Source organism: Triplophysa rosa, linkage group LG12 (assembly GCF_024868665.1).
Source record: "Triplophysa rosa linkage group LG12, Trosa_1v2, whole genome shotgun sequence".
In the NCBI taxonomy this organism is placed as follows: Eukaryota; Metazoa; Chordata; class Actinopteri; order Cypriniformes; family Nemacheilidae; genus Triplophysa; species Triplophysa rosa.
In genome coordinates this window covers 11,165,592-11,188,179 of record NC_079901.1, presented here as the reverse complement: position 1 = coordinate 11,188,179, position 22,588 = coordinate 11,165,592, and the positions used below count along the sequence as shown (strand labels likewise).

The following is a 22,588-nucleotide window of genomic DNA, read 5'->3' as shown; positions in this document are numbered from 1 at the left end:
TCAAGAAAAGGAAAAACAAAAAACTCATGAAGGCGAAAACAAAAAAAACTGTGATCACCTCCCCCTCATTGTGATGAATGCTTAATGTCAGACACCAGCCTAAAGTCATTTATTCAATCCAAATCCCTCAGAAGGGAAGAAATCAAATCTTAGCCCGTCGTGTGTCTCCCTGTTTAGCTAATCCCTGTCCTCTGACATTTCTAGCTTGCTGTCTTTGTGATTACATTTATTGTTATTATTGCTAATCAGAATTCATGGAGATCCCTTAGCGGGCATGTTGGAGGGGAGGACAATAAATAGATGGATAAATAAATAAAAATGAATAATCTTTGAAATGTCAGGGAGCTCTGGGAGGGGCAGATGGCAGTGTTTTGGGAGAGCACACTTTTGTCTTTTAGCGTTGATGGTAAGCTGCTGTGTAGGGTGATAACAGAAACGCCTATAAGAGTGTGTTAGAGGACTGACAATCTTTACTTCCATGAAATGCTATACCATGAAATGAATATTGCATTTGAATTTGCATTTGCTGAAAACAATCAAAAACTCTGTATTATGCATGCCAGGCCAGTGGATGATGATGTTGCTTTGTAAAGAAACCCAGCGTGCCTGCATGCATACACATACACAGGTATAACTATAAGCCAAAAGTGCTTTTCAATACCCTGGGTCAACGTATATGTGCGTTTAAAGTCTGCCGAATGTAAATAATGTGTCTCCGCTGGTCTTAGTGGTGCAGTTGATCCACTTTTTGCTGGAGAAACATAAATACATTGTGGCGACGAGTAGCACCAGCACACAGTACTGGAGGCCACCATATTGTTTTGGGTATATTCGCATGACTTTTATTTAGCCTAGTTGTGCAAGCACTGTCGAGCTTGTAGAGATGCAGCAGTTTCTGCCAGCTGGGAACTGGTTCCCCTGGTTGGGCATGGGTTCTCCCGAGGTTTTTTTTCTCCATTGGAGTTTTGGGTTCCTCGCCACCATTTGCATACTGTTTTGCACTGTTTGCCTGACCGGGGGTCTGCTGACATCAGCTTTAGAATTTAAAGTTTTTGTATGTATGAATATCACTTTAAATGTAACATTCTGCTTCATTTATTTATTATTACATATAGGAATTTATAGTCTGTTTAATATTTGAAATGTGTTTCTCTCTCCTTTATCTTAAACATGTGCTTCTCTGTGATAACCACACTGTGTGTGCGTGCGTGCGTGCGTGCGTGTGTGTGTGTGTCTGTGTGTGTTAGTACGTGTGTATTTTGTGTTCTGTTCTTGTGGAGTTGTGAGTCCATGCATGTTTTGCATGCGGGTGTGTATGAACCTGTGTGCATGTCTGTTTTCTGCGTGTTCGCCTTTTTTGTTTTTACTTTAATGTTTTGCTTATAGTCAATATGTTTCATATATGTTCAATAACACATGTAAAGCTGCTTTGTAACAATGAAAATTGTAAAAAAAACTCTACATAAATAAAGCTGAGTTGAGTTGAACGCGTAATACGCATGCGCATGACGTCATCGTTTTCAGGAAGTTCTGTCTTGCAGTTTACACAGAGACGATATCGGTGCCTTAAAAAACCTCATTTTCAAAAGTTTGCATTTTTAGTCTCCCAAAACGCTGTTGTCGTGTATGGCCGAAACATATCAAAAGTTTTTGGTTTTTAGTTGAAAACACTGTTGTGTAAACAGCCTCTAAAGTCATATGGCTAAATAACACGCAAGATGTATACACTTACAATTTTTTATAAAGCTTTTGTTAAAAATCCATTAACGGTAGCGGCCAAAAGTGATGTTTGCTTTTAATGCCCCCTTAGGTTATATTAGGTGTATAGTACAAATTGACAAAACAAAGGTATTTTTTGAACAAGATTATTTGGCAAAAAGGCTAAATACAATCTATTAGGGAATATGTTTTTTATCCTATTATACAAAAATGCATAGATAAACAAAAAGCTAACAGGAAACCAAACAGTAACTAAAAGTTGATCTGTTTTTAATATTTGTTGATACTCTCTTGTGGTAATATTGTGCAGTCTTTCTCCTGAGCTGTCTTTATAAACACATGCATGTGCACGTGTGTTGTATGTAATTTTTTGCCAAGCTTCCTTAAATTCTTCTCAAAGCTGGGCTTCAGTTTATGATCCAAACACACCAAAGCAACATGCAACTGAAATATTTGAATAAAGAGCAAAGATGTCAATTGTCCAAAGTTGGACATCACTTTTGACCACTACTCTATTTTTGCTGGTACAGAAAGCAGAAGATGTGCAATTTGTAGAGCCTGGCTTGCCAAATGTTGGAACATGTCATGTCATTCTACTTCATTTTCCCCCAGTGAACTGTCCTTTTGAACAACCTTACCTTCATTTCTCTAAATGCATGGTCTGTCATGCTCCAAACGTGCTTCCCTCTCACCTCATGCTGTCTAAGTTGGGCTGTCTTTTTGCTGGCACCGTTTGTATTTGCCCCATAAGACCAGGTCTGTGCTCAGCCTGAGGGAAAGTTGGTTCTTTCTGAGCATCAGCAGCCCAGAGGCTCACCTGGACACACTTCTCCTCAGTCCTTTCTTCTCCACATGGCCTCGCTATTGTGATGAGGCGACTCTCTGTCACAGGTAAAAGGAAATAGCGATAGCTTTGATCAGAGGTATCAGGAGAGGAGAGAGAGGTTAGGCCGGGGAGGTGTTTGAACTCTTTATTCCAGGAGATGAAAGGAGTGCAACAGCAGAAAATCCTGCTGAAGTGGAGCTGGTATGTTAGGCCTGACCTGTGAGGGGCGGGGCTTGGAACTCCCCAGGTTGCCACGGGAGATATCGGTAGTTGAAATTCAGCGTCGTGTGATAATTGGTTATTTTCATGACTAGGGTGCAGTTACTTTTTTCTGCAGAACACCAAAGAAGATATTTTAAAGAACGTTGGTAACCGAACAACATTTGCTCCCATTGACTTCCATTGTATGAACACAAAATCACCGAGACATTTCTCAAAATATCTTATTTTGTGTTCCACAGAAGAAAGAGTCATATACAGGTTTTGTATAACATGAGGGTCAATAAATGATCATTTAATTTTTATTTTTGGGTAAAATACCCCTTTAAGGTTAAGCACCTGTCGAAAAATAAAAAGTTAAATGCTATGTACTCTGTGTTGTCTATTTATGGAAAGTACCAAATGAATCTCACGATACACCTATATCTCCTGGAACATGTTGTTCACGATGTACAAGCTTTACAATACTTCTGCCCACAGAATTCAGGCACTTGAGACTGTAAGCGTCGAAAGCCAAGATGTATGTCCTTGTATGTCTTTGGCAACTAAAAAAAGAGAGCGCGAGAGAAAGAGATGAATAAGTGCTCTCAGAGGAAGGTGAGGAAGATGATGGGTGATGAGAGACATTTGGGATATATCTATAACAGAGGGAAACAAAATCACATCATCAAACAATGGTAAGAGAGAAATATGAGCCTACAGGCCTTATGGGACAACAGTGCTGGAATGGTAGACTTTCATAACATTTATCTTCATCAACACACCTTCGACCAGTCGCAGATCCAAAGAGAGAGAGAGGAAGAGCGAAGGAGAGAATTCAATTATTTGGATTAGATAGGAATTCGTGGAGCCAATAGAAAAACTGCAATACATTTTTTTTGTAAACGAATAACACTAAATGAATGCCTATGTGGACGGTTGTTTACATAAACAGAACAGTAACCGAATCGGAAGGTCATAAGTATACACGACACGTTCAAGCGTTCGTCCTACATCCTTATTTTTATTTTATTTTTTTAATTGTTGGTCTATGTATACAAACTATTTAAAAGAATGTTGGTAACCGAACAACGGCGCTACTGATTCACTTCTATTGTATGGACACAAAACCAATGCAAGTCAATGGGTGCCGCCGTTGTTCGGTTACCAACATTCTTCAAAATATCTTCTTTTGTGTTCTGCAGAAGAAAACAAAGTCTTACAGGTTTGAAATTGTCTAGAGGATGAGTAAATGATGATAGAATCTGTATTTTTGGGAGAACTATCCCTTTAATCATTTTAATCAGTTTTTAACTTTACAAATGCATCTCGAGAACACAACCCTGCCTTCTGTTCCATTTCACTCCGTCTAGATGTTTTTGTAAATAGTGCAACACTGTTAACAACCGTTCCCACTTCCCACTTGAAAAGTACTCCTATTTCTTTAACATTCACAGTTGGTTATAATGTTAGCATGTAGCTAACCTAATCTGTCTATTCTAGGGATGTAACGATTCATTCAGCTCACGATGTGATGCGATACACGATACTGATCTCACGATACGATTCATTCACAATTTATTTTTACAAAGTGAGTTGAGAAAAATGAAAGAAAAGAAATAAGCAACTGCCCTTTTATTATTTCTCAAATGCTGCACATTTCTTTGTTAAATAAATATATCTTTTATATCAAATGACAAAACTAAACTGCAATTTTAAAACAAATTCCAAATCAAATAAAAAAATGATAATACAAAAGTGTCTTTAAAATAAACAAACTTTGTCCGTGCTTTTCTTGGATTTTTTTACATTTAAGAAATATCAGCATATCCACGAACCCCTGCTGTTCAAAACATGTATTGCGATTCAAATGATACAAGTCGCAGTCGCACACAAACTCTTTGATCTGCTGCCCTCTGGCCGGCGCTTTAGAGCACCAAACACCAGGACTTCCAGACACAGAAGCAGCTTCTTCCCCCAGGCAATCTCCCTCCTAAACAGATAACTGCTCCTTAAGAGCAATATTCCACTTCCACTACTCCTATAGTGTGCACTATAGTGCCTTATTATATCTACATCTTATGTATACATGTATATAACACTACCTCTACTTACTAAATTATCCATTTGCACAAGTGTACATACAATCTGTTAATATGTTTATTCTACTATATACTACCCTGTACAGTGTCTCTTATATGTTATTATCCCCCATTTTCTGTAAAATAGTCTTTATTTTATATATGCACAATTTAGAATATTTTAGACTGTAAATCGTATTATATTGTATTGTCATTGTGTTGAATGTCTGTACTAGAAGCTTCCAACACCAAAGAAAATTCCTTGTGTGTGCAAGCACACTTGGCAATAAAGCTCTTCTGATTCTGATTCTGAAATAACATCTCAACTACACAGTTACTGTGAGAGACCGTAGACAGTGGTCAGATAATCCAATTTGTTCCTTACTGTCGCTAAGAACAAAGATAGTTTACCTCTATCATTTCAATAGCATGTTCATGAGAGACAGAGTTGAATTGGACTGCAGCGCATGAATTTTAGAAGCATCCGTGTGCGAAGTGATTTTGTACGCCTTAAACTTTCTCTGACCTTCCTTAATGAGCACAGCACCCAAGGCAAGACTAAAGAGGACCACGCCATATTCACCATGCAGACCATCGGCAATGTCCATCCAAACCCAAAATAGAGAAATAAATAGAAATGCATTTAATCGCCTGTCTTATTAACCTTTACAAGACGTTTTAAACATATCGGCTATGGGGAGCGTTGCGTAAGTCCAGCACTCTTATTCAGTATTCAAACACCTGCTCTTTAGCAGCCGAGCGTCTTTGGTCTCACTTCTACAAATTACAACATATCTAATGCATGTTCTGTACTAGGGATGTGCCGTCTCGTATCTTTTTGCTCGATGCATCGATATATCCTCTCTTGGCTATGCTGTCCGGCGCATATCATCTCTATACCTGTCTATGATTTACCGAGGGAAATAAACTCCAGATTTCTTTTCCCTGCTTTGTTATGTTATTGACTTTTTGGAACATGGTATGTTTGTATCGATACTTACATGTATAGCACCCAAAGACATTAAAATAATACTAGCTGTCGTATTGATTTTGAAGCATACACAATTACCGGCCTTCACGTTGCGCTGAGGAGAATGCGCACGCTGGCTTTTTCTGGCTCCAAGGACGGTAAGAAATTTTGCAAATGCTCATTATTTTTGCAGTCGCCCACCTGAAAGTTCAAGAGCCGTCAATCGAACAGCAAAGTTACGTGCCGGTTTTAATGTCAGATAGGCCCGCGTGCGGGTTGTTCGGGTAAATTTTCAATGAAAGACAGAATGAAAAAAGACTTTTCTGACGGCTCGGTTATTACAGTATTTACAAAAATTGTTAGCTTGAAAGCGCAGAGAGGGATCCGTAGGCTTTCGCAAATCGAAATTAGTCGTGGTTTCATCTGCTCATGGCTCTCCGAATGCAGGGTAATACTGTGAAACGGTTTCAGTTGGAATCACTGCAGACCTGTACACATGGGCCTAAAAGCATCTGTTGTGTACTGGCTTACCGTGGCAGATACTGAACCCTGCTGCCGAAAACCAGCTAATGAGGAGACACAATGCTGCCAGCCAAATCTGTTATTTCCCCTGTAAATGAACATTTTATTTCTGTTTTGTTCACATACACACACATCCCAAATATCTCTTGTGCACAAAACGAACACTGATGCATCTCGACCTCTTTTTGGCTCAATGTTATCGTTCAGTCCTTTAGGACCCAGCTCGAATGCTCCAGGTGATTTGTCATTTTCCCAGCAAACGCAAGCTTGTTTTTATAGACTTTGTTTTTCAATTATCTGGGTGGAGCGTGTGCCGCCATAGTGCGTCTGCTCCGGTAGGCATCTTAGTGCCGTTTGCTTCCCTGTTTTTCACTCTGTTTTGCTCCCCCACAATCTCCTTCACCTTAATACCTCTGGGAAATTTGGGGGATGTAATATCTCTCTGTATCACTGACCGGTTTACTTTTCTCGCCCACCCAGACCCTGCCTTTCACACTGACTCGCAGTTGTCTCGGGGGTGCTGTGTTTGTTCTATGCAATCTGATGGACAGTTATCCACTTTAAGAGCCGAAAAGATAGCAGTCCGCTAGTGAACTTGGTCAAAAAATAAAATTAAATACCGTCATGACAGCATAACACAGTGTTTAGATAGTCACGTGGGAGCCTGTAAAGGAAAAGAATCACAGTGAGGGTCGGGATTGCGGATGGTTTTATGATGCGCCATACTGTGAGGGAATTCCAACGGGACTTAATCGGAAGGACGGAATCGGGCTGCAGTTTTGGACCCCCGGCTGGGATGCAGCCTTCGGCGTCCCCTTAAAATAATTTATGTACCATTTTAAGTCAATATAGGGATGGGAATCATAAGGAATTTAATGATTCTGGTTCAGATTTGAATTCCACTAAGAAACAATGCTGGGTCTTTAATGATATTATAAAATAAAAATATAATTTTGCCAACTAGAGGAAACAAAATTAAAAGAAATATAATTAAATAAATCAATTAAAATGAGTTAAAATTAATTAAAAATCAATGTGATTAAAAATCAAGATGAATTTAACTGATAGCATAATTTATTTGTAAAACAAATTCAATACCATGATAATACCGCCATCATAAACTATTTCGGGCACGATAACTGGGTGAAAATCTGATATCGACATAGCCCACTATGTCAATTTCTTTTATCAAAAGTTTTTTGAAATGGATGACTTTCAAAAGAAAAAGTGTCGATCATAATGTAAAAAAGAATCTCAACCTGAGATTCATAACTCGAGAAGCTGTTTGATAAAAAGGCAAGAGTACATTTTTGCGTATTTTAGCCAAATAGTAACTACTTTAAAGATGCTAAATAACACATACCTTAAATTTTCACAACTCAATTCCCATATTTTCATTTGCGTTATCTCTATTTACGGTTATACTAAAATGTGAAAACAAATCTAAATAAAAATGCCCCTAAATTTTTGGATGGTTTTGTAAATATGTGTAGGCTTACATATTCGTTTCAGGTACTTTCTAAGAATGGGTTGTGTCCCGTATAATAACCTGTTCTCGTTTCCCAACCCTACCAGTCTATCACCAGAGTCATTCAGAGTATACACTAACCGAGCACTGTTATTAAAACAAAATGAGATTGTGATGAAGAGTTTGTTGTTTAGTACATTTGGTAATGGTGCTACTGTGTATGCTAATGAAGGTAATGATGATGATGGTTGTTGGGCTGCTATAATAATGAAAGCATTATTCTAACACAATACTGCTGTCTTTGTTTCTCCCCCTTTCCCTCTCTCTCCCTCTCTTTCTGTCTGTCTATAGGCCAGAACCTGGTGTTCCCACCTGTGGCACTGTGGGTAACGGTTGGCCTGGCCGTGTGTTTGCTGGGTCTGCTCATCGCACTGGCTGCTGTCTGCCGGAGGAAGATCAAAGAGAGCTGCGAGGAGCTGAGAGCCGGTAAGGGCACTTCCCAGCAAGTATGTCCTTAAGAATAAGGTCTTGTACTAAATCACTTCTTAAGCTGTTTTCTTAGGTCTCTCATGAAGATATTAGATAATGACAGTTGAGGACTAAACTTTGTTAGTCTAGTAGTCTTCTGTTTATGTGCTGGACATGGATGTCTGGAGTTGTCATGGATGTCTAGGCTTGCCTAGCAGACCATATTGCACACAAAAATAGCTCCAATCAGATATTCTGTGGTAATATGCTTTCAGGAAGCAGGGTGCACAGGCACCCAAAGTCCATATTTTTGTTCATATTTTGATCAAATTTTAAAGCGATAGTTTACGCAAAAATAAACGTTCTGTCATAATTTCAAAACCTGTATGTGTCATTAAAAACCTGTATGTGGCTCTTTTTTATGTGTGGAACACAAAAGAAGATATTTTGAGATATGTCTCAAAATGAATGATATGCCATATTAACGTTCATAATATGCTGTAGTTTACGGTTGCATGGTGTATCGATGCTACGGTAACATCGCAATGCTAAAGCTTCAAAATACTGGCGATGCCACCCTATTTTTTAATCCGTGTCTTGAATAATTTGAGTCAATGTTTCAATGAGTCAATCATACAGACATGTGCTTCGTTCTTGAATAAATCAGCTGCTTTGAATGAATCGGTTAAATTCAGTGACTCTGTTAAAAAGGCAGCCGTTATAGTTTCACATTTAAAACAATATTGCTGTATAGATAAAATGTCGCACATTGAGTTAGATCCCAAATGAACCAAACTTGTAGTATACTTTATTATTTACTATAGTAAAATGTAGTAAAAATTCCTTGACACTATAGTGTTTTGGAGTCTTACCAAAGTAAATATTATATCACAATATACAAAAGTATACCACAGTGTTTACTACAGTTTATAAAATGACTATGGTTAATACCACCAAATACTGTAGTGTACATTAAATAAGTGAAGTAATACTTTAATATGCTAGTATACAGTTTACTATAGTAAATGCCAAAGTATACTACAGTTTTTTTCATGTAGATTGCTTGGTATTTAGTTTTTCATATTTATACATTCCCATTCTAAAATATTTATTAAGGAAAATTTTGTTCATTTTTGTAGAATTAAATTATGAATCACTATACTATTTGCTATTGAGATACTTCAGTTGTTATAATATCATAAGATATGTTTATACTGTATAGCTAATTTGTGTACATTTTGTTCTCTTGAGTCATAGGCAGACAGAAACTCTCATCACTCTACAACTTTACAACTTTTCTACTGGACTTTTTTTACCGAGTGCCTTTCGGTTCCTTTTCCGGCTCCTTCGCGACTGCGTTCCATCCGCGATTACGTTACTGCCCAATTCGTGTTCCGCCCACCAGGAAAATGCCCCGTATGCCTGATTATCAATCCAGCCATGCTCTACAATCAATTCTCACAATTCGTCCATGTACTCTTTTTTTGAACAATTTTCATATATTCTGGTCCATTATTGTGTTATCAACACTCTAATATTAGGTAACTTCCCACTAATTACCACATAGAAAATAGAACAAACTAACTGCCTGCCTTACATGTCAGTCAGCGCCTTTCCTTTTTCCATCGCCATGCAAAGTGGACGAGACTTTCTTCCTGTACTGAAAAAAGTCTGACTGTGCAAAGCTTGTTTCCTAACAAGTTTTAATGGACGCTTTGGTTTCCTGTCATTTACTATGATTGCTTCCTTGCCGCATTAGACCCCCCTTTGCATCTTTGAACTCTTTCTAAGCAAATGCCCCCCGATAATCGCCTGCCTGTTAATCTGATGCATTTTGATATTTTGTATTAGCGTTACATCACAACCAAAGCTAATAGCCGGATCCGTTCAGGCAATCTGATAAAGTTCAATGAATATCGCTGCTGTTAAGGCATGACTCAGGCCCGGTCCTTCTCGTGAGAGCAACGTGCCGAGCAATAATTCACGCAGAAGACCCCAAAGCTCTGCCGTGGCAGGCAGTCTGAGCAGAATGCTAAAAGCCAGACAGCGTTTGGAGCAGTCGTGTTTTTGCAGAAGCCCTGTCTTTCCTCCACTGCTGTGGGAAGTTCATTAGCGCCGGCTAGATAATTAGTTGGTCGTGTAACCAGGGATTGCAGAACAGCAGAAAAAAAAACGAGAATGATGTGCGGAAGCAGAAATAGTGACAGAGAGGTAAGACGGATTTTGCAATCATACGAAGAAAAAGCTAGATAAAGAGATGGAGGGAACAGACGGACGTCGCTTTCCTGGGTACGAGAAGGTACCACCACATCAACTGTAATGAGTTCTGTGTGTAGTATAGGAGACATTTAAATAAAGGTCATTCCAGCGTTGCACGAAACCCCTGGGCTTTTAAAAATACATCTGCAACCCCCGTATTCTGCCGAGAAAGTCACAGAATGAGTGAGAGAGGGGAAGAGTGAAGAAAAGAGTAAATATCTAGCTGTATAACCACACCAAACAGTGGAATGGAGTGGACAGAGCACACCAACATTGCCCAGAGTATCAGGACAGATAGTCAAGACCAAATAACCTATTCTTTCTCCAGTAACCCGTGCAGGAATACTGGGATAAGATTCATTGAACGGGTCAGTAACCTGTTGAAGTAATTGAGTTGTTGAGTGAGTCAGATACTTCACTTTTCCACTTCACTCCTGCTGTTCTTGTACTTGCCAACATTTGTTGGGTTTTCTTTAAACCTGATCACAATTGTAATTTAAATTTTTTAAAATCCTGTGACAACTTATTTACATTTTGTAATGTTTTTTCTAGGGCTGTCAACATTAACGCGTTAACGCATGCGATTAATTTTTTCAAATTAACGCGTGAAAAATATTTAACGCAATTAACGCAGCATCCGTTTGTTTTGACATTCTTTGTCTAGCGTTGCATTATGTAATCACGCTCTTATTCGTGTACAGGCTTTTAAACCACTTAAGCGCGATTTTAAACAGTTGCTTTGACGCGTTCAATGAAGATAGACGGCTTCTAAACTGTGGGACGCGGCAAAACGCAACGCGATGTCCAGTCTGGTGTAAACAGTCTGAAGGCTGCGTCGGTGAATCTCTGTCAGACAGCGCATCCGTGTTAAGTTCTCTTTCGTGCTTGAATGGATAAAACCACACAGGATTATGTCAGAAAGCCCGTTTTGTCTAGCGTTTTCTTAAGCAAGACTTCAAAGTGTAAAATAAAATCTTAAGTGAATGCAAAGAATTGTGAAAATGGGAGTGCGGTGACGGTCAGATCTGCGAACTGAGACAGCTCTTAAAGGGGCCACATTCTTAAACGTGCTGCTGTGACTTTTGTGATTTTGTAGCTTTAATGAGAATTCTTCTGCATTTAATTGATAATTTAGCATTAAAGACTGTAAAGTGTTTGAGAACTTCCTTCAATTTATGTATATTTCATTATAGCTCTCAATTATATTGTTGAATGGCTATAATTAATGTTAAAATAATCAATTTAATAGAGACATCAGTTACAATACTAATATCAAAATGTTTTCTTTCATTCATAAAATGACGCTGTTAAAGAAATATGTTGTTTCTACATCAATTTAAAGATTAAATGTGAAATTATTAAAATGTAAAAGTATATTTTAAAATATTATTGTTATGTGAGATTAATCGTGATTAATCACAGAAAATGTGTGATTAATCCGATTAATTTTTTTAATCGATTGACAGCACTAGTTTTTTCTTTACGTTGTGTACATTTTGGGACTTTTATTTTGAGACTTTTATTTGTTTATTTTATTCTAGGCCACCACATACCTCTCAAGCAAAAATTAAAATTAAAATTCTTTCTTTACCCTTACAACTTAAATGACGGTTATAATAATTGATCACTTTAATATTATTCTATTTCTTCCTATATTACATTGGAATAGCAAAGGTTTTTATTTGCATTTGTTCAGTTATATAATGTAACTATAGATTAGGATAAAAATACTCATTTAAAAAAGCAATCTGCTATATAATGTGCGTTGATCTCCAGCAATGATTTCCACAGCACATGCTTTTAATTCAAATGGTTCCAGCCAGCGACCCAAACTGTGACATCAAACAGACTCGAGTCTGAGCACAAAAACCATAAACTTCCTACAGCCCATGTGTGGACCGGAGGCTTAAAATTAAGCAGAATATTCAAGCTCTTGTGGAGAATGGGTGGGCCAAGAGGTGCAGGCCTAATTGATGCTGTCTGCTCGACTTTCACTGTGGGTACAGTGGAGGAGATTGGTCTGGACACTCCTCGCCTCAGACTTCACAGCGCAAGGCTGAGAGGGTCAGTCAGAGTCTAAAAGCGAGTAACTCATTTTTCTTAGCTGTCATAATGTGTGTGGAGAGGTTGAGGGGGATCCTGACTAAAATGAACAGCTTCTGAGATTGGCCTGTTAGCTCAGATACCATCGTGGAGAGCCACCAGAGAAGGAAATGAACAATGCGGCTTTGTTTTTTTATTTCCTCTCAAGGTGTCTGATTCACTCTTGCCTTTGCCATAAACTTATTTCCTCTTCTCCCGCTTACTTCATCTCACCATTTTCTCTTACTTATATCTTCAGACACGTTATTCTGTTTTTATTCATTTTCAAAAAGAATACAAACAGAATATTTCCACGTCATCAATGTAAATAATCCGAAAGGAATTCTGTGTAGCTATACTATAATACTTGACCTAAAATTCTATAAAAGAGACGAGTTTCAAAACTACGACGAAAAGTATTCGTTAACGACATGTTTTCACTGACGAAAACGAGACGATAACTAAATAAAAATGAATGCATGATAACGAAAATTGTAATAAAAATATACTGACATTTTCGTCAACTAATAAAAACGAGACGAAAATATTCTTGTCCCACCTGGCGGACATCAGTTTGCGCGCATGTGCTTATCTCATATAAACGGTAGAGAGAAGTCTCTGGGAGAAGGGGAAGCACACACATGTATTCTGTGTCTCCACGCGGGTTACAAAGCGTCTTATTTTCCTTCACGATCGCCAGTAAAACGCCGCAAACTTGAAGCGCGACTGCAGGCGAGTCACCCCGAAACACATTACAAAGGAAGCTCAAATGTTTTTATATGCCTATGTTAACTTAACACGAGCTTCTGCATAACGTGAAATACAACCAAAAGAAACCAGCGCTGTCCTCTACTGATTATAGAAGTGATGAAGTGAGTCAAACTGTACATTCGAACCAAATATGTAACATGTTTGCATGACTAAAGAAATGTAATACAATTTATATGAAAGCTATTTCTCATTCATTGCTGTATCAGGCAAAGACAGTGCAGCTCTTTCTTCAAAGAGACATGCCATGAGCCAATAGCCTTTGAGTGTGAGCCCTGTCAGAGCGTTTCATTGGTTGAATGAACACGCCCTCCTTAACGAGTCATTTGAGTCAAATGGGATTGAATGAACTGGAACATGTCGTTCATGGTCTAATATTCTGTGTTCCAACAATACAAATCTAATTACTGAACTTTTCTGAAAAATAAAGGTAATGAGCTGGTTTAATTTCATTCTAAGGTGAAGTAAATTATGTCAAAACAGTTGAATCTTTGTATGGAACATTTAATTACACCAAGTAAATGATTTAAACCAATTAGATTTTAGTAGACTAAATATAATGTATATTTATTCGACTAAAATGTTTTTCATATTTCGTCGACTAAAACTAGACTAAAACTAAAATGATGGGGATGACTAAAATGTGACTAAAACTAAATTGCATTTTCGTCAAAAGACTATGACTAAAACTAAATCAAAATGTGCTGTCAAAATTAACACTGGTTTCATGAGGTTGTTACAAGTAGTCTCGATTAAAAAGACCAGGGGCCGGTTGCATCAGCTGGATGTAAAAAAGTTGGGTGTAAGCCCAACGTCGGACTTAACTACGTCCAGACTTGTGATAAATATTTACACCTGTTGCACCGTCTAGAACTACGACCAGGTGCAGCTACGCTCAGCTTAGACGATGGGCGTCTCTGCGGCCACATTCTACCGCATTGAGAGTGACATTCTGAGTGAAAAGCGGAAAATGTTAAAGAGGAAAAATAATTAGATAAAAGAAAACAAAAATGACAGAAAAAGCAGTGCTCCATTCCCGTCTGTTTCATGTGTAACTGCGGTGATAATTCATTTTGTTTAATAGTAAAAATTCAGCGCTGCTAAAATGAAACCTTCCTGTAAGTTATCTGCAGGGCAGGGGTGCGTTTCCCAAAAGCATCGTTAGCCAACTATGGTCGCAAGTTCCATCGTTCCAGCATAGTTCAACGATTTAAGTGTTTCCCGAAACCATCGTTCCAACGATCAATCGCAAACAGCATCGCAAAGTTGCGTGGTTGGAACTACAGGTCTAGAGCTGTGGTTAGAAGCATAATTCCTTTTTATTATGACATGTAGACTTACATGCATCATGCCTTTGAGCAAACTAAGCAAACAACATGCAGTGCATTCTATACCCATAATTCGAAATACAACAAATTTAATTTGACATCTTTTAGTTTGTTAAGAAAATACAAGCGCTGTTTTTGTAAAAGTGCGCATGCGCATGAACTAATGTGCACTAGGACCCTGGGGAATCCCTGGGCGGAGTGACGTAGGAGGAAACTTATGAATGAATGAAATATCGTTAAATAAAACAACAGATAACAAAATAGGATAACGAAAGTCGCCGTTAAATGCAATGCATGTTATTTACAGCAAGAATTTGACATTAATTAGATCTGAACGTATTTATTAGTAGACGTCATTACTCCACCACATGTATGGCGTCATCAACTAGATTGCCGAACCAACTTGGTTCAAACGATTGATCTCCGACAGAGTTACTATGGTTTCGGGAAACAGTTGTAACTACATCGTTAATTTCCCCAATGATCCATCGTACTATGGTGGTCAACAAGCGAGTTATGTCGTTGTTTGGGAAACGCACCCCAGAATGGTTTTAAATGTGTTAAATAGGACCGTATTGAAACAGAAAACACTACAAATAAATTCTAAAGCATCACTTCCAAACTTTTCTTTAGATTTATGTACATTATGAAAAAAACTTCAACTGCATCTTATACTCCATTACTTATTTACATTATTTCCCATTCTATTATATTGTACCCTAAACAACGCCTCTTAAAACGATTTGTCTTCGTAAAATGCAGCTGACAGCAGGTTCTGTTCATGTAATGTAAATATAAATTAAAATAAAACTTAACAAGAGCATTAGCCTTTCATTCGTTCTTGTGAATTCATTTGAAATAATCCAGCGCTGTCTCAGGTATTTGATGGATAAATGACATTTCATGCTCCTCCGCTTCGTTTTTAGACATCTCAAATATCTGATCATTCGTGCTTTCTTCCATTTCTTCCACTACTGCTCACTAATCTCGCTCATGCGGTGTATGTTCACTTATCAATGAAGAACGCTAAAATACACTTAAAAATAAAAATAATTCTGTAGATAACGTAGGTGCGGTTTCCACGCTGCGCATTCAGTCTGTATTAGACGCAACATTATCTACATTTTATGCTGTATTCTTTTTTTTCTCCACGGATAAACGTCAAGAATTTTCACTTACGCCTAGCTCTGACTAAAATTGCAAAAATTAAAGTGTGGGAACAAAAGATGCATTCTATCTAAAAGCGAATGCTCACCCAGACCTGCCTGAAACGCCTCGTGTAACCACACCCCCACAAATCTACGTCAGTTCGTAGTATGATTTGACTAAGACCGCCCAAATGTATACGCAAGTAAGGTGGGCGTACCTGTCAGTACAATTGCTTTGGAACCTGATGTTCCAAATATGGTAAGAGACGTTACATTTCCATCACACGCTATTCGACCGATCACAATCACCAATTAACTGTCATATGACTCCTTTAAGGAATATACACAAACAATATATATATATAACCATCATTTGTTTGTTTTCTGTTTGATCTGTCTGTCTGTGTTTATGCATGTCTGATTTCACAGTTACAGTGTTTATCTGCATTTTGAAGCACATAATAGACCTTTCTGACACGTGTAATGTCACAATTAATTGGACACTGTAAACTAAATTCTTCTATTATCTCTATTCTCTCTTTACAGAGGAAGAAGCCAAAGAACTTGAGGAAGCCAAAGAGTTAGAAGAAGCCAATTCAGGTCAGTCACTCATAACACAGGACATGAGTCATGAGTTCACATGATACACGTGATGGTGTCAAGTCATCAGTGATAGAAAGTTTAAGTGTGACCAGATTTAAGAAACATCATCAGTACTTTAAGGCTCACACAAACCTTCAGATCAGTGGGATTTTTGGGACCGATCTAAAGCTTTTTCAGCAATGTGCATTTTTTTACATAGATATATCTGTTCTATTCATGCTTTTACTATTTTGGGCTCTGGCTCGACTGTAAAAAGTCATGGTTCAGTCTAGTAATGGCCCTCAATGGCATTACAGCAATTATGATATTTAATGCAACTGGGTGACAATAAATCTGAATGTGAAGAGCTTAATAAAAGAACTCTAAATAATTTGGTACAAAATAGATTTGATCTCTGTCTACATAAATGCATCTGTAGGAATTTTGGTCACACTTTCAGAATAGGGGGGAATTCCCATTAACAAACCATTAACTAAGACTTTTCCCCCAATAAACTCTTAATTTGTTGCTTATTAATAGTTAGTAAGGTAGTTGTTAGGTTTAGGTATTGGTTAGGATTAGGGATGTAGAATATGGTCATGCAGAATATGTGCTTTATAAGTACTAATAAACAGTCAATATGCCAATAAAAGGCATGCTAATAACAACTAGTTAATAGTGAGAACTGCCCCCTATACTGAAGTGTTACCGGAATTTTGTTTTATGCGTATTCCTCTGTGTGATATGTGACTCTAAATATGAATCCCTGTGACATTCATGAATGTTTCGGTCTAAATTGCCACGATTGTCAAGCAGAACACCCCCCCCCCCAATCCCCCCTTAGGTGAAGGCCAAAGTAAACGCTGGCAGAGTCCAGGTTCTGTTCCCCCTGTGGCTTTAATGTCATTAAAGATTCATTTGACTCCTTTAGTCTGATTGAATTATTCAGCCTGGCCATGAGCATCAGAGTTAATACTATGAGATTTTAATAAGCAGGCAGGTGAAGAGGGTCAGGGAGAGAGAGAAAGAGAAAAAAGAGAGAATGGCTGGGGGCAAAGAGATAGAAAGAAGGAAGGCAAAAGAGACAGACAGAGATGGAGAGAATGGGTCACAGTGTGTCAGTGGTAATAGGGGTCTCATGAATATTTCACACGTGATGTGTGTTCACATGACATGACACAAAATGTTGACAGTGTTGGAATCCTTGTACATTCAGCCTGACGGCTGCTTTTAAAGGGACAGTTCAACCAAAAATGCATTTTCAAACTAGTAGGACTTTCTTCCTTTTTGTGAAAAACAAAAGGTGGATATTTTTGAAATGCTATTTTATAATATACTTTAAGAGAAAGGTGCAACAAAAAAGTACCATAACAGTGATGTTTTTGACTTTTCTTTTTTGTTTTGGAGCTTGGCAGCCCAAGTCCCCATTCACTTTCATTATGTGGAACAAAGTGGCCAGTAAATTGAATAAACGTTTTTTTTTTAGTTCTGCTATTTTGACATCATATTGTTTATTGTGGTACATACAGTAGAGATGTTCTTCTCCGGTTTAATTGATTTTATGCCAAGCTTAGACATCAAACACACAGAGCCAAAGAGAGAGAGATGGTTGAGACATTGCAGTTTTCTGCCATCAAACTTTCTCACGCTCCATCTGGCACCTTCTTCCTGCAAATTGATAATGATCCCCATCTTCCATATGCATTGAGTTACTCTTGTAGTTTCGCCTAGAGGAAAGCTTTCCCGTGCCTGAAGCAAAGCATGATTAAAGCCTCTTTTCTCTGGTCATTGATGTAGCCAGCAAGGTGTCACTGGTCTCGTAGCCTCGCTCAAGGCTTTACCTGAAGATAACTGGTTTTATCACAGCAGCGTATAAGGATTATCTGAATCTTATCATGTTGGTCTTGACTTGAAGAGCTGATGAGTTGAGGTGATTCTTTAAAGGTTCAGTGTATGGCATTTAGCGACATCTAGCGGTGAGGTTTGCGAACCAACGGCTCACTCCATCCCTCCCTTTCGAAGCTCTACGGTGGCTGACACAAGACTAAGATGCTGTCACGTTTTCGCATCTTTGCCGAAGGAGATAATGTATTTATAAAACGCGCCCTGTAGATCAGTTTGTCCATTTAGGGCTACTGTAGAAACAACATGAAGAATTCCATGTAAGGGGACCCCTGGTGTATGTAGATAGAAATAGCTCAACAAAGAAATATCGCGAAAATGAATTGTACTAAAGGCCAGTTAAAGTTTACACAAGATTGTCATTGTTTTTCATATATATTGCTGTTAATTTTTTCATAGGACAAAGAAGCTTTCACATTTTTCATATAATTTTCTCATTATTCATATAATAATGTAAATAGGTTTGAAAGTGGTACTAATTCTTCCCCTTTCAATCTGATGGAAATTGTCAAGAGAACCTGGACTAAAAAAAACGGTGCCATGAATGCATTGTAATCTATCAAGAATACCTGAATACCTTAATGTATTATGTCTATACAGACTTCATAAGAATTAAAGCCAAAACACAGTTACGTGATTGCCCTTTTAAATTACATGTCTGTATCTGATAAATTCTGTTTACCCCCATGCGAGCCTCAAAACATTAGTAATTTAAGATCCCTTATGAGGAAACATTGCAAAAATGCAGTTCTGGATGCCACAGTTGTGTTGTTTTCTAATAATTGCATAATTATATCAACAAATTGAACTGAACATATATCATCTCTCTTAATTCATGGCACAGCCCATATAGCCCATTTGCATATTTAAACTTTATGCAATACTACCAGACATATTAAATATCATCAGTTTGTGTGTCACGTTCACAATTTTGGTGGTTTTCAAAGAATCAATGTAATCGTAACAAGTGACAATAGGTTATATGTGCATCCCAAACAACCCTAAAGGGAAATATTGTCAGATTTGGATTTAGCATCGATTATCTCTCTCTTTTTCACTTTCCTCCTCCACTGACGTCACCAGTATAGAATTGTGCATGCTATTCATGCTCTCTCTGTCTGGCCGGGTATTGCAACCCCTGGCAACTGAACCGACCACCCCAGGATACTTCTATTCATCTGACTCTCCCATTGGACTAGCTTTGTATGCCCATGCGCTATTTTGTTTGCATGTCTTTGTGTCGCTTACTTACGGTTAAATGTCACATACCTTGGCACCCCCCCACAAAAAGAAAACAGAAAGGGGAAAAAGCAGGAGTGTTGGGCAGGTTGTAATGATGTTGGCTGTATAGACTGCAGTTTGCACTACAGGGAGTATGAGCTTGAGCTGGTTGTTACTAGCCTGGCTGAACTCAATACTGCAACACTGTGTTTTACTAGCCTAGAGTTGTTTACCTCTTCTTTTTTTCTTTAAAAAACTCTTTTGTTCTGTTCTTGTTTCAGCCGCAACACCTCTGAAGAGCTAAAGTTGGAGACCGCAGGTAAGTCTGTTTAAGCTCTCAAACTTTCCCCCCCAAATTTGTATCCTGTTGTTAATTGAATGCTATTAGGTTTCTGTATATTCACAATTATGCGCCTTGGATTTTCTTGTGACCAGGAATGGACAAGCTGTAGAATTTAAGAGTTAGTTTACTTGTAATTCATGAGCCGGACTGTGAATTTAATATAAGGGTTTTAATTGGCTGTTGAATTGGAATGACAGGAAATGGAAATGAACTGCCGTGCAATTTAAAGAAATTGAAATGGTCAGACAACAGAAGACTTGTATTAGTGCGACACATGAACAAAATTGAGAACAGATAAATTCACAAGTGTTTTGGCTCATTTTTAAAGTTTTCGTGTTAAATTGTGCAGTTTTGTTCCTGGGAAATGATGTGTTCATTTAATTATTTCATTTATTTTATTTAATATGATATAATAGGATATGACATATCCCATTACAGTACAGTTTTTAACAAGTGTCATTTTAAATCATTTTTAATGTAAAATTAATTGTTCACACTGCAAAATGAAATGTTTTAAATGCCACAACTATAGCAATTACATGCAATAAATATTATTCTATTTTAATTCTAAATTTCTTCATTTCTCAATCAAAATTCTAATTCAAGACTTAAATTTCAAGGCATTCTTAATTCACCCCTGAATGGCGTTCAAGCCAAACTGAGACAAGTGTTTTCGAGCAGTGATGGCCATTTTAATAAGGCGTCATTATCTTTATTCCGTGAAGGACGTCCAGAAGTTCCTGAAGTCTTGACATTCTGGTTCCATAATATCCACTAGGTCAATGGTTGCCATGACGAATTCATTTGAGTGTCAAGTCATTAAAGTGGCCTTGTGGACTTTTCTGCCCTAGCGTACTAAGCCTGATTACTGCTAATCACCAGCGCTTTGAATCATTAAAAAGCCACAGTCAGGTGCAAACGTATGGAGATGCGCGTGCTGGACAAATCTATGTGAGAGAGAAAAAGTTAAAGAGAGGCGGCTTGTTGCTAAGACAAGGAAATAAAACACAATATTTTGCTTTGCCAGACACGTAGGAGGCAGATTGACACGCTGACTCCGACCCGTCGCACGTTTTAATAACAAAGTAAAGAATAAGCAAACCTGTCTCTCGTGTGAGAAGTTGGCTCTGTTTTTTTAATAGGGGGTCCGTGCCAGTATGCCATCCAGGGACATTAGCTTATGTTCTGACAAAAAACAAACATTGTTTAGATGAAAGGAAATTAAGTAGACGTGTCGATTGCATTTCACGTAACCGGGTTTGCGGAGATTAGGGATAATGCATGAATGTAATCATTTCTGTGGAGTGTCATCGTACCCAGACAGTGAATTTTACTGAACTCTATGCAATAATTCTAATATGTATGACTGTTTCTAAGTTCTTAACTGTGGTGTGGACTGACTTAAAAATGAAAATTGAATAAAAAATGATACAAACATTTTCTAGTAAAAATCTTTATGGTCTCTGTAAGTGTACTGTGTAGTGATCAACAGTGATCAATATCAGCATTGATATTCTTCCTGAATCAGATTTAAGCTGAACATCATTAGGCGTCTTCATGAGTGTTATCTCGATGCTGTAATGTAGTCAGAATCCAGATGGAAAATTGTCCATGTAGCCATTTGATTTTAGGAAATCATTCAGCTGGTTGAAAACAACCTTTTCAATGATCTTGACTATAAAGGAAAGATTTCAGATGAGCCTGTATTTGTTTAGTATGGAGTTATCCAGATGGCTCTTAACAACTGCAGGTTTCAGATGCCTGATCTGAGTGAGCCATTTACCACTTTTAATGGTTCGGTTTTCAGACAGTTAAAGACATTTTAAAGAAAAATGTAGAACGTGTTTCAGGACATCAGGTTGGTGGTTAAAGATATTTCCAAAGTTTTGTCAATGGCTTTAGAATCAAACTGTGAATATCTAATACTATGTTGTTGTTACAATGACTTTCTAACCTAGTGCTATGTGAGGACATGCTGGGTAAAATGAGTGATTTTGTAAAATGAGTGATTTTCCCAGAATTGGATGGGAAGGTATCTTGTGATCTGTAGCAAATAAAGTCCAGGTTAATGTTCCTGTTAATTATATTTGAGAAGAAGATCCGTCTAGCTGTGCTTAGTTCCACATTGAAAGCGTGAAGATTGTGTTTATAGATGTTATAATGGATTTCATGTTTTGTATTCAACCGCATGCAGCTTTTCTGCATTTTCATCTCATGCTTTATACATCTGCTGTGTTTCTCTATGCACTATGCCTGCCAGTCATTTTTTCTGACCTTTACAGGGACGATGTTATCAAAAGCTGCATTTTTAATTTTTGAGTTAAAGAACCCAGGAAGCACATCAGTAGAGCCTGTGGATAAACTTTCATGGACACGAATGATTGACATGTCATAGAAAATACAAAACACTCAGACTGCGATATTTTCTCAATAACAGTGTTTAACTCTTTCTGTCGTCTGCCGGTTCTTTGTATTGTTTTTAGGGTTATTTATATGAACTGTTAATTGTTAGAGACAAATATAGAGTTTGTCTGGAGAGGTAAAAGAAAATCTTTGGGAAGAAGGATTTGTGACATAAGCCAATGCTGGCGCAAATATTTTGAGAAAAGACATTTTGGGAATGACAGGGAACAAGCATTAACAAAGTAAACGTTGAGTCCACATTCACATCAAAAGCGTTAACTTCACAGTTCACAGTTAGCA

The 22,588-nt window shown here is 37.8% G+C and overlaps 1 protein-coding gene across 1 annotated transcript in view; it reads left to right on the top strand.

Annotated features, from left to right (window-relative positions):
* cd276 (CD276 molecule) overlaps positions 1 to 22,588 on the top strand; it is an 82,231-nt gene that overhangs the window by 39,888 nt on the left and 19,755 nt on the right. The window contains 3 exon segments of the mRNA XM_057347464.1: positions 8,136 to 8,270; positions 16,384 to 16,437; positions 19,824 to 19,861. Coding sequence (XP_057203447.1) covers positions 8,136 to 8,270; positions 16,384 to 16,437; positions 19,824 to 19,846 — 212 coding nt within the window. The 3' untranslated portion in view covers positions 19,847 to 19,861.